Source organism: Eretmochelys imbricata, chromosome 13, assembly GCF_965152235.1.
Source record: "Eretmochelys imbricata isolate rEreImb1 chromosome 13, rEreImb1.hap1, whole genome shotgun sequence".
Classification (NCBI taxonomy): Eukaryota; Metazoa; Chordata; order Testudines; family Cheloniidae; genus Eretmochelys; species Eretmochelys imbricata.
Window position 1 is genome coordinate 30,792,357 of NC_135584.1, and position 12,814 is coordinate 30,805,170.

General features: G+C 55.3%; 1 protein-coding gene across 7 annotated transcripts in view; it reads left to right on the forward strand.

Annotated features, from left to right (window-relative positions):
* Nucleotides 1-6,126, forward strand: part of NDRG3 (NDRG family member 3) — a 123,337-nt gene extending 117,211 nt beyond the window's left edge. For 5 of the 7 annotated variants that reach the window (XM_077831838.1, XM_077831837.1, XM_077831839.1 and 2 more), the window contains 4 exons: nucleotides 689-736; nucleotides 1,604-1,639; nucleotides 1,730-1,781; nucleotides 4,514-6,126. In XM_077831838.1, the coding sequence (XP_077687964.1) occupies nucleotides 689-736; nucleotides 1,604-1,639; nucleotides 1,730-1,781; nucleotides 4,514-4,692 (315 nt within the window). In that variant the 3' untranslated portion in view covers nucleotides 4,693-6,126. Of the gene's footprint in view, nucleotides 1-688; nucleotides 737-1,603; nucleotides 1,782-4,513 lie in introns of all 7 variants that reach the window. The other 2 variants (XM_077831836.1, XM_077831835.1) reach the window with 1 other exon arrangement.
* Nucleotides 6,127-12,814: the final 6,688 nt, after the last annotated feature.

Below are 12,814 nucleotides of genomic sequence, written 5' to 3' on the forward strand. Positions count from 1 at the left end.
GGCCTCAGCCTCCATGCATGTGACATAGCACGAAACAGCCTGATTCCCAGCTCCTGGACAGCACAGTAACATTGTGATGCATCATCCATCAATACACTGCGTAATAGTCTGCCCTGGCCTGGCCTGGCCTGACTCCACCAGCTCTCTTGGGCTCAGCTGGCCTACGTACCACTCTCTGTACAGGTCTCCTGGATGGCCAGGGGTCCGGATCAGGGTTCCCCCTCCATGCTGTGGTGCCTCCCACTAGCTGTGTCTGCTGTAGCATAGGCTCTTGGTTGGGCAAGGTTCTGAATGTTTCAGCGTGCAAACCACCGCTCATGTGGCCTCTTGGTCACCTCCCGTCCCAACCACAGCCCCGTCTCCAGAGTGCTGGAGCTTTCTGCTCATGGCAGAGTGATGCAGGAGAGCAGTTCTGGATCAGTCTTTAGCACTAGGAGGGTTTCATTCTTACTGCAAGAAGTTACTCGTGCCCCTGCTGCTCTACATTCCATCCGTCCTCCGCTGTCTGATCACCTCCTCCCATGCTGGGACTGTGCTGGCGGCAGCCTGGTCCCCTGATGCTCCTGTCGCTGAGGGTGGTTGTTGTCTCTTGGGGAGCAGCAGCCCCAATGAAAGCACCTGCCCCATGCTCCAGATCTGACACATGTGGGCATGTGATGCCATTTGATTTTCCCCTTTTTGTTTTTAGGTTGAATGTAACTCGCGTCTGGACCCCATCAACACTACGCTCCTGAAGGTACCAGGCAGCTCCAGGGGCCTGCCACAGACTGCCTTAGGGATACTACGTCTGCTGAGAGCCCAGCTCTGTGCATTGATCTCCTTAAATGCATCTGGCTTTCACGGAGGTGTCTAGAGAGATGATCTGGGCCAGATGCTCTCCTGAGCCACTCAGCACAGGAGAGGAGGCAGGCTGCCAGGTTCCCGCAGTCCCTGCACTGCACCTCTCTGGCCTTGGCAAAACTTAGGGCAGCCTCGGAACTACTTGAGCTTACACTGACTGGAAAACAGTCCCCAAGGGAGCACCTGCCAGCTGAGAACTAGCGTGCAGAGGTGTCCCAGCCATGTGCTCTGCATGCCCCTAGTATGCCTCCTATGCCAGGGTCAGCAGGGGTGGCACAGGAGTCGCTTACACCACCTTTAGACCAATTGCAAGTCCCTGCCATCTCCACCCACCACCAGGGGACTTCTCCACTGAGCAGACGGCCCTTCTCTCTAGGAGGCAGAAAGAGCCTGGATATTAGGGTCGGGGAGTCTATCCCTCCGCTGGCAGGAAGGGCCTTGGCACATGGCTGGTGAAGGAGGTGCTCTGTGACTCCTAGAATATGGCCCAGACACCCCTTGTTAATGGAGATGTGCAGCCTGTGAAGACTAGCGGGCCATGCTCCTTGAACCAAGTGGAGACAGTCACGGTGAAGCGCTGCATGCTGGAACCCCCAGTCACCACAGGCCACTGCTCTGTGTTAAAAGTGAGGGAGCAGCATCTGCTTTTTGGTCAGTGAGGATTGAATGGGCCCCAGTGGGGCTGGCAGTGTTAGCCAAGCCCCTGGCCTGGCCAGATGGCATGGGGAAGGGACTCTTCAAAGCCCCTCTTTCTTTTTTGCAGATGGCAGACTGCGGAGGGCTGCCCCAAGTGGTTCAGGTAAGAATTTGTCTCTGTTCTCTGGCTCGTGTTTTCCACAGCCTGGCCCCAGCTCTGCACATGTTAACACCTCGTGTTTTGTCTCCTCAGCCTGGGAAGCTGACAGAAGCCTTCAAGTACTTTGTGCAGGGAATGGGCTACAGTAAGTAGCAAACACAGCTTCCCTTGCCCAGTGGGGCTGGTGTGGGGGACGATGGCTTTGCCTGTGTGTCTATGACGGGCAGCGTCCCATGGCACAGCCAGCCACGTACCCTCAGAGGCTCAACTTAGCCTGGAGAAATGAGTGTCGCGCTGACACATGTAAACAGATGTGTGTATCGAGATGGTAACCGCCCTTAGCACCTAGAAGACAGCATGTCAGCTCCAGGGCTCGTGCATGGCAAAGCCTAGACAAGGCCTGCTGCCTTCAAATGGTAACCGCTCTGCTCTGGATCCCACAGGCAGCCCCTGGGGGCCTGTGGGGCTCCTGCCAGCGGTGGCAGCGGGTTAGCTCCAGGGCAGTCTGTGCTCAGCAGTGCTCTGGTCTGGAGACACTAGAGTTCTGCTCTGGGGCACAGCTGTGTACGCACCGTCCCGGGCAGATGGTGCCACTAGCTGCCCAGTGCATGAGTCACCTCCCGAGGCGCCTCCAGATATCAGCCCCAATATCTCTGGGAGCCCGGTGAGAGCCGCCCGGTGAGAGCAGCTGTGGCTCTTCCCATCTCGTTGGTCAAGTCACCACTGAGGCCAAAGAGCCAACATTAACATGCCGGCAGCTGCCAGGGCCCCGGAAGAGTCATTGTCATCTCCAGGTTATCTTCCCTTCCCCCAGTGAACGGTCCAGGAGAAGAGCCTTTTCCCTGCCTAAACTGGGCATGTCTCCAGTGCAGAGCCCCAGCTCTCTGGGTGTCCGTGCTGGGGATTGGTCATGCGGGCTCTGGCGCTGCCGTAGCAGCACGTACTGAGACAAGTGCGTGAGCTGTAAAGGCAGGTGCTCAAGCCACGGTGCTGTAGCCACTGACACCACAGAACTGGCCGCTAAACCAGAGCATCTTTGTGGCAGGGCAGGGTGTGTGCCCAGCCATGTGATGGGAGGGCAGCTTTGCCCGCAGCTGGTCAGCCATTGAGCATGGTTGGGTGGGGGATAACAGAGATCTCCTGGGCAGCCGTGGCTCTTCCCATCTCGTTGGTCAAGTCACCACTGAGGCCAAAGAGCCAACGTTAACATGCCGGCAGCTGCCAGGGCCCCGGAAGAGTCATTGTCATCTCCAGTAAGCCAAAGACATTGGCTGAGCCAGCTGTGGTCCCACGGATATGGATGTGGGAAGACAGGTCTTATCCTACATGGCACCTGCTTGGCAGGTAAAACTGGCCCCCTAGAGAGAAGGTTGTTGGCTGAGTAGCCACCAGCAAACAGAGACGTCAACGTGCCGTGCTGTCAGAGGTTCCCCGGATCTTACGTGGACTAAGCAGAGTTCCCTGGGCCTGAGTGTGACCCTTGCTTCCCTGATGGCTAAGCTGTAAATGCTGTCATCAGGCATCGGAGGATCGGGGCTCCTTCAGGCAGGGTGTGGTGTGCCAGTGGGAGCGAGGGCACCCCTCCTTTAGCCTGTCTGAGTGACATGATGTTTGATAGGATCCAGGTTGTGGCCCAGCAGAGACCCGAGCGAGAGCCCTGCTACCAGAGAATGGACGTAGGCCAGGGCAGAAGTCACTACCAGCAGGACACAGGCCCACTTGCCCCAGGTTAAGGAGCAGGGACCTCCCAAGTGGAAGGAAAGGCTCCTTCTTACTTGCCTCCTGCCCCTTGTCCAAGGCAGCCTGTGCTGCTCTAGCTGCCGTCCCCATCTCAGACACTGTCATGGAGGGGACACTCTGTGCTCATGGGCACAGCTGCAGAGACCATGACTGTCAGTTCAGGGGACAACACTCTGATCCGATGGCCCCCGTCTCGGGGTGGGGGAGGCTGGGCTGTAAATACTAAACACAGTCTCTCGTAAGGGGCCCTGCTCTTCTGAAAGCCCAGTGGAGCCACTAAGAACATGGCTTTTCCTGCGATCTTCAAGGGAATCTGATTTCCTTTCTTTCTAATGGGCAGAGAGCCGAGTAACATCTGCAGGAACTTCTGGGGCGATTTCCTCTCCAAGGGGAAGCTGCTAAGAAACTATCAGTGTGGGGTGTGAGTCCAGAGCCCAGGAGCACTGGCTGGCTGCAGACCTGGTGCGCTGGGGTTCGCTCTAGCAGCATGGTGCATTCCAGGCTGATGGGGGAATTAACTTGCTCTCTCTTGTGTCCATCTCTTCCCTGCCTCACGTTGTTTCCAGTCCCTTATGTGCAGCTCAGCCACCTGAGCACGGAGTCAGGTACCTGCAAACCCACACCTAGCACGACCAGGGCTGCATACTGAGCTGAACCCCTGCCATCTTTCGGGTGCATTGCTCTGGTGGCTTACAGCATGTCCTGCTGGCGCTCTGGATCCTGGCCCGCTCCATTGTACATTGTGTGCACTGTGTGTTTTCACCTCTCATCTGTGTGTTGCTGATTGTTGCATGGTTTGCAGCTCTCTGGTTATCTGGAGCAAAGGACTCATTTTCAAAAGGTCTTGTGACCAATCACTACCTGATGTACAAGTTACCATGGCTACATTTGCAAATGGCCGGTTATGCAATTTGCAGTCGCCCACCTCAGACCTTTTGAAATCAGGCCATAAACCACCTGCTTTTGATGCATAAAGGCCCGGTTTTGGGGAGCTGAGAGTAACTGTTCTGATCCTGTGTATAGCTCTTTTCACGCTTACCCAGCGGGGTGCTGGCACAAGAGAGCCCAGTGGTATCAGCTGTAGTTCACTACCTCTGTGACCTTGCTCCTTTTGACAGTCCTCTTTCTTTCCTGCAGTGCCAACAGCTAGTATGACTAGACTTATCCGCTCCCGAACCCACTCCTCCTCCAGTGTGGGCTCTGGAGAGAGTGCCCCCAGCCGGTCGCACATCAGCAACCAAGGGGAGGGGACTGCTGGGCCCCCAGAAGCAGCTGATGTCCAGGACACACCGCAAACCATGGAAGTATCCTGCTAAGAGGAAACTTTCTGGATCCAGACAACTTCATCCTCCCCCACAGACCCTACCCAGAATCTAGCATTTCATCTAGCAAAACGTCAGTTTTCTCTAACCTGTGCATGCCCATCCAAGCCGCTGCCTCCTTGATAGTCTGTGCTTGGTGCTACTTTGGTCCTTTTTGTATGTCTCTGGGAACAGAACCACTTTAAAAGTCATTAACATTCCACAGGCCCAGTGAACCCAGTTGCTGTACATGCTCGTGCCCCCTCCTTCCTGTGCTTTCTGTGCTGTGTATCGATCCAACAACAGCCATTGTTTCCCTCTTTAATTTAAATCTGATGTCTGTGGCTTTGTGAGGTTAGAATTGCTTCCTAGTTGTGCTTCTGCTAAAGGACATTAGGACTTTTGTAGTGTAGTTCTTAGGGCATTTGGGGGGTGAGGGGAAGCAAGCCCACAATGGTGCAAAACTCCAGGCACAGGAGGCGAGTCTTATTCCACACAGAGCGCTGAGCACAGCAAAGCGTCCTTGCACTCCTCGGGCTGGTGGGGTTCAAAGCACTCCTGGGGGGATGGGACAGTCATAACTATTGTCTTGGTCTCGTGTGTTCAGAATGAGCAGAGCCATCTCTTACCTGAACCTCTTGAAAGGGCAAAGCAATTAATGAGTTAATTCTCACTAATTAAAATGCACTATTCGGCAGAGTACAAGGGATTACACTGTTCGACAGCCGTGACCGTGGCTTTGTCGACCCACAGGGACCCTCCAGAGCAGTTTGTAGGAGGGCTGGATGCAGACGGGATCGTTTATAACATGTGGTCACGTCTCCTCATAACTGGACTCTTTGCTGTGACTTTTTGAAATCTCTAACCCTCAGTACATTGTGAAGTGGGCAGCAGTGCCCAGCTGCAGGCCTGGGATCCAGAACTGGGCCATGGGGGAGCTTGCTGCTCCTGCTGTGCCAGCATCCACTTAGCATTGCCACATGGCCCAGCTGGATTGCCAGGGCAGGGTATCCCAATTCAGTGGTTGCTGGAAAAATGCCAGTGAATCTGAATCCTGTCAGAGATGGCCTGTATTCCCAGGCCTGGAGCTTGTGGCTAACCAATGGCTAGGGAATGTCACCCTGCAGATTCTGTCTTCATTGAATTCACAAGTCTGTTGCTCTTTTTTGTATGTGGTGAATCACTCACAGAGGATAGCAGGCAAATTAATGACCCTGTCACACAGCAGGGGAGCTCTTCACTGAGATGAGGGTTAACCTGTCAGGTCACTGCAGGTCTTTTGATAAAGTCAAGGTAACGCATCCTCTTTCCGCTGCTGCCCAGTTCTGACTGGTAGGGAACTGGCTCCTCAGAGCTTTCATATTCTGCTCCGCTCAGGTAGGGAATGGGACCGGGAGGCTCTGCCTGAGGGGCACTTTGTACCAATTATTAAATAAAGCTACAAATGAGTCATTGTTACCTGGCTCCTTGTGTTCCTTCTGCTGCTGTTTGTTTAGTCACTATTTGCCATCAACATTCTGGGTGCCCTATAGAGCATGGACTTCATCGGGAACTGCCCCAGCCACTCACAAAGAGCACTGTGCCCCGAGTGTGCCGGCCGGTGGGAGCCGTCTGCTGATAGCTGCCTGCGTCAGACTCAGCTAGCTGGGCCGACTTCATTGGCCTCTTCGCAGGGCTCAGCCACTCAGCCTTAATCTCCCGGCTGTAGCTATGCTGCAGCACTTTCCTGCTGTAGATTCCTCAACATTTCATGGAGGAGGAGCTGTATCGCTATCTTCATACATGGGGTAGTGAGAGTCCCCCCAAGTCGCACAATGGCTCAGGGTGGGTTTGGTCACAGATGGCATATGGTACGCTCATCCCAAGGAGTCCTCTCTGAAGCAGCTGGTTGACCAACAGCCTTGGCTTTGCTGTACAATGCCAAAAGAAACATGCAGCTCCAAAATAGATATTTGAAGAGTAAATACAAAACTGGGAGCAGTCCCTGGGTTGGAATAGTCTCTCAGGAAGTTTATTCCCTAGTAGGTAAGGGCTGGTCTATACTAGGAAGCTTTATCCTAAAATCATTTTTAAAAAAAAAAAAACCCTAGTGTGGATGTAGTTATAAGGGTATAGAAGTGGACCAGTGGGTGCTAGGAGTGAACAGTCCCATGGGGGCAGGACATTCGTGCAGATTGTGGAGAACTGGCGAACTTCTGATATGTTTATGGGAAAATAGGTTTGACTCAGTTTCCCCTCTTATATTGTTCCCTGCTGTGTGTGAAGAGGTTAATTCCTTTCTTGTTGGAGGGGGAATCACTCAGCATAAATGAACCATCAGGAGCTAATGTCACTGGTGGTGACTGGTGCAAAGTACTGCTCCACAGCCTAGTTTTGACCAGACTCAAGAAGCCCAGCAGCCTGAGAGCTGGATAAAGTGGGCAGCTTACAGTTGAGGAGGGGTCACTCAAACATGATGCGGGAACTGATTTGAGCCTGTGACCAAGAGGGACAGAATTGGCTGTGTGCCCTGCCCGGGGCTCCACGGGCAAGATGGTGACAAACCTCTAAGCCACACACACAGCCTGTTTATTGTTAAATTGTGCTTTCTTTGTAATGGTTTTGTCCTAAATAAATGTGCTGGCCTCTCTGCCAGCCAGGCAGTCGCCCAGCCATAGCCCTTGGGAGGGAGCAGCTTGGCAGGTGCAGGACTGAACTCGGACTTGCTAAGAGGATCACAATGAAGGGCAGCAGGAGCCACGGCCCGAATCCCGCATGTGGGGAGAGAAATGTGGGTTCCCGCCCCAGAAAGGTGTCCACCACAGGGGCGCGGGGGGGGGGCAGTTACCCTGGAACTGCGACACTGGGCTCCTTGGTACCTGCCGTTGAAGCAGATGCTCTGGGATGAGTTTGAGAAGCACCTGTGCTCCAGGGCTGTAGCTAGGCTGCTGCTGTAGTATAAACATGGCCTAATTCTTTGGTATAATCTGCCCCCGGCCCCCACGTACTCAGGCAATGGGACTACTTGGCGCGAGGCCGGATGGCAGCCTCTGGCCAGCCTTGCCGGTGTGTGGAACGTCTGCGTTCTGTCAGTGACAAGTCAGTGCTGCACGGATCGGCAAGCCACACCTGGCTCCCTCCCAGCCCTGCCCGCAGCTGCACCCACAGCTCAAGCCCTTTGTCCGACATGATAGAGGAGCAGAGGGTTTGTCCACGCTGCCTCCCCAGCCAGCCAGCCCCTTGCCACAGAACCCAAACCAGGGCGGGCGCTTCCCTTACAGCAGGGAACAGCATACCCCCCGCCTGGGTTGTCCTGGAGATTGCCTGTGGGCCAGCGACAGCCTGGCCTCCCTCTGCTCCCCAGCTGCAAGGCACAAGGCTGCCCAGTTTGCACAAAGGCCTAGGCCTGCACTGTGCCCCGCCGGCTCTGCCCGGGGCTAGTTCCCTGCAGTTCCAAGAGCAGCAGAATCTGGTAACTCGGTGAGAATCGATGGTTACGAACAGAGCGTGGCTTGCAGCGCTAGGAGAGCTGGATTCTGCATTGCCGGGGGTGGGGGCCATGAGGAGTCCTGCTTCCCCCAGGCCTGGGCCAGGTCCAGGCTGTGCTGTGGAGGTAGCAGGAGGGACTGAGCAGGGCACGAAGCAGCCACCGGAGGGTCAGGCCCCAAAGCCTTTCTGGCGGCTGAGCTGTGCCCTGACTGACCCACAGCTCTTGGGGAGAGACACAGAACCGGCCGCGCAGCTCAGCACCGAGGTCTGGGCAGACATCTCCGTAACAACACCAAGCAGGCGGAGCCAGGGAGCCAGGATGGGGGCTGGCTCACACCAAACCCCAGCCAGGCCCCTCAACCGGGGCGAGAGCCTGGGAAAGCGCTGCCTCAGGAGCCGGGGGCTGGAGACGCACACAGACCCCATCTAAATGCCCCTGCTCATAGGTTGGCTGGCTCCAGGGAGCAGGCATCTCGGAGCCAGACATGGGGGTCCCAGGCCCTGTCGGAGCTTGGCTCGTACACAGCACTGTGCTGTGTATGCGTTCTCGCCAGCTGGCTGCTCCGATTCAGATTTCCCTCGTAATCCCGGAACAGTGGTGGTTCTTCTTCGAGTGATTGCTCAGATCGATTCCAATCAGGTGTGCGCGGGCCGCATGCGCAGTCCTTGGAAAGTTTTTCCCCTAGCAGCACTCGTCAGGTCGGTGGTGGAGCCCCCTGGAGTGGCGCCTTCATGGCGCTCAGTGTATGACCCTGCCGACCCGGTGCCTCCTCAGTTCCTTCTTACCGCCGGTGACGGTCGTTGGAACTGTGGCGTCTTGCTCGGCAAGTTCTCCGTGTTCCCCTAGCTCTTTGTTTTGTCTCTGCCTGCATCCGAGACACTGGTACGCTGCCCTCGACATGAAGGATGCATACTTCCACATAGCGATTCATCCAGCACATAGGCACTTTCTACGCTTCGTGGTCAACCACAAGCATTACCAATTCACTGCCCTACCGTTCAGCTTCTCAACAGCCTCCCGAGTGTCCATCAAGTGCATGTAGGATGTGGCTGCTTTCTTCTGTCACCAGCAGAGGCAAGTATACCCCTACCTCGACGACTGGCGGCTCAGGGGCCACACCAGGGTACAGGTGCAGTCCCAAGTCTGTTTGCTCAGGCGCACGTTAGAGCAGCTGGGTCTCCTCCTCAACTTGGGGAAGTCAACCCTGGAACCCACCCAGAGAATAGAATTAATTGGGGCAGTGTTAGACTCAGTCCAGGCGCGAGCCCTTCTACCGGAGTCCTGATTCCGAGCCATCATGGACATCATTCAAACCCTCCAGCAATTCCCACCACAACAGCAAGGGGTGCCTGAGTCTCAGTCACGTGGCTTCTTGCACTTACGTGACCTGGCACGCCAGGTTGCGTCTCAGACCGTTGCAGACATGGCTCACCTCAGCCTACCGCCAGGGGCGCAACAGCTTGAATTCAGTGGTCACGGTGCCAGGGCAGGTCCTCCTGTTCCTTTGCTGGTGGCTTGACCCCCAAGTGGTGTGCAGTGGAGTCCCTTTCCACAATCCTCAACCTTCCTTGTCCCTGGTTACAGACACGTCGGCTCTGGGATAGGGGGCGCATCTGAGGGACCTCCAGACACAGAGCCTGTGGTCACAGGACGAGCTCTCCCTACATATCAACGTCAAGGAGCTGAGGGCGGCGCACTTCGCTTGCCAAGCCTTCCAGGCCCAACTGCAAGGCCAGTGCGTAGTGATTCTAATGGACAACACCAGCGCCATGTTTTACATCAACAAGCAAGGGGGAGTCCGTTCCTCTCCCCTATGCCAGGAGGCCCTCTGACTGTGGGAGTTCTGCATAACCCACTCCATTCACCTGGAAGCACCCTTTCTACCAGGAGTTCAGAACATGCTGGCCGACTACCTCAGCAGGTCCTTCCACATGCACGAGTGGTCCGTCTGGTCAGATGTCCTACACCTCATTTTCCAAAGGTGGATGTTTCCCCAGGTCGACCTGTTTGCCACCTGACGCAACAGGAAGTGCCCAATGTTCTGCTCCTTCCAGGGTCGCAGCCCAGGCTCCCTCATGGATGCATTCCTGCTACTCTGGAGAGGCCACCTGCTCTATGCCTTTCCCCTGTTCCTAAGGTCCTGCTCCAGGTCCGCAGGGAGGGGGCAAAGGTAATTCTGGTAGCTCCAGTGTGACCTCGACAACTCTGGTACCCCGTGCTACTGGAGCTGTTGGTGGAGGCACCGGTCACGTTCCTGCTCCTCCCCGACTTACTCACTTGGGACCACGGCCGCCTCTATCACCCCGACCTACGATCCCTCTGCCTCACAGCTTGGAAGCTTCATGGCTGAACCCTATGGAACTTCTGTGCTCAGAACAAGTAAGGGAGGTCATCCTCAGCAGTAGGAAGCCCTCCACTAGAGCCACGTCTCTGGCAAAGTGGAAGAGATTCTCGTGTTGGTGTGACAAGCGTCGCACACCCAGGCACCGGTACCCCTTATCTTGGAGTACCTCCTGCACCTGAAACAGCAAGGCCTGGTGGTGTCCTCCATAAGGGTATACCTCGGTGCTATCTCGGCCTTCCGACCAGGAGCATCTGGTCGAGCCATCTTCGCCAACCCTGTGGTTGGTTGCTTCCTTAAAGGTTTGGACCACCTACATTCCCAGATCCGGCAGCCTGTCCCTACGTGGGACCTTAACGTAGTCCTTTCCAGGCTCATGGGGCCCCCATTCAAACCACTGGCAACTTGCTCCCTCCTGTACCTGTCTTGGAAGGTAGTGTTCCTGGTCACCATTATGTCTGCGAGGAGGGACTCTGAGCTAAAGGCCCTCACCTCCGACTCACCTTACGTGGTTTTCCACAAGGATAAGGTGCAACTCAGGCCACATCTGGCCTTTCTCCCCAAGGTGGTGTCGCACTTCCACACCAGTCAGGACATTTTCCTACCTGTCTTTTACCCTAAGCCTCATGCCGATACCAGGGAACAGCAGCTCCACTCCCTCAGTGTTCACCGTGCACTAGGTTTTTACATCGAGCGCACTAAGCCGTTCAGAAAGTCGAACCAGCTGTTCATAGCAGTGGCAGACTGGATGAAAGGACTCCTGGTCTCGTCTCAAAGAATATCCGCCTAGATCATGTCGTGCATCCGCACATGCTACGAGCTGGCCAACATACCAGCCCTGGCTCTTACTGTGCACTCTACAAGGGCCAAGGCCTCGTCAGCGGCATTCTTGGCCCAAGTCCCGATCCAAGAAATCTGCAGGGCAGCAACTTGGTCCTCGGTGCATACCTTCACCTCTCCCTACGCCATCATCTGGCATGTCAGAGACGACGCGGCTTTCGGTAGAGCAGTGCTGCAATCAGCCTTTCCTTAACTCTGACCCCACCGCCTAGGTAAGGCTTGGGAGTCACCTAATTGGAATCGATATGAGCAATCACTTGAAGAAGAAAAATCCATCACTCCCCTCTCATAACTGTTCTTCGAGATGTGTTGCTCATGTCCATTCCAAACCCACCCGCCTTCCCCTCTGTCAGAATAGCTGGCAAGAAGGAACGGAGGGGGCGCTGGGTTGGCAGGTTCACATATTGAGTGCCATGAAGGCGCCACTCCAGGGGCCTCCACAGCCAGCCCAATGATGCTGTTAGGGGAAAATCTTTCCGACAACACCTAATTGGAATAGATATGAGCAACACATCTCAAAGAACAACTGTTACGAGAGGTGAGTAACCGTTTTTGTTTTTGTTTTTCAACCTGTGGTCCGTGGACCCCTGGGGGTCTGCAGACTGTCTAAGATTTCCAAAGGGCTCTGCACCTCCATTTAAAAAAGTTTAGGGGTTTGAAGATGAAAAAAGGGTGAAAACCACTGCACTAGAAGCAAGAGACACCCAATGAAACTGGCAGACAACACGTGAAAGGAAATATGTTTCGTAACCAGCCTGTGGAACTCATTGCCACAAGAGCATAGCAGGAGTGAGCAAGGACTGGACATTTATATGGATAATGAGAGCAGCCACAGACACTGCACCAGAGGTATAGCAGCTCCAGGGCACATGCTGACCTCTCATGGGGTTACAAGGAGTCTCACCATGGGCTCCTTGCACCTTTCTCTGTAGCATTTGGGCTTAGCCATTGTTGGCTAAAGGATACCAAACTAAATGGACTGTTGGCCTCTCTTGGTCTGGGATTCCCTATGCTCCTGGGATGCTTCCTTATGTCCCCAGGGGCACCATCCTGGAGCTGGCTTAGGGAAGTTGGTCTGTTACTTCCTCTATCAATGGCCAGGCTTTCTAAAACCAGGAGAGGGCAAGTCGTGTGTGCGCTCAGTTTGTGCCCTTCAGTTGCAGGTAACTTCCTCCAGAGCAGCAGGATTGCCCTGCAGAACGTCACCGCCCGGCCAGTGGGGCTGTCTCTCTTTCGAGCCCGGCCTCCACCGCACAGTGTGCATCGCTCTCACACAAACACAATATCCAGCTTCACGCAGACGTTCGGAGGACACCCCCTGTGAGCAGCGACGGAGCCTGGCGCCTGCCTGCACCAGAGCTTAAGCAAGGGAGCGGCTGGAACCAGCGAACAGAATGGCCTGTGGCCTGCGTGCAGGGGCTAGGGGCTTGGCAAGGAGCCAGCACTGCTTGGGGCCCTGTGTGAGTTGGGGGGCTCTCGTGAATTGC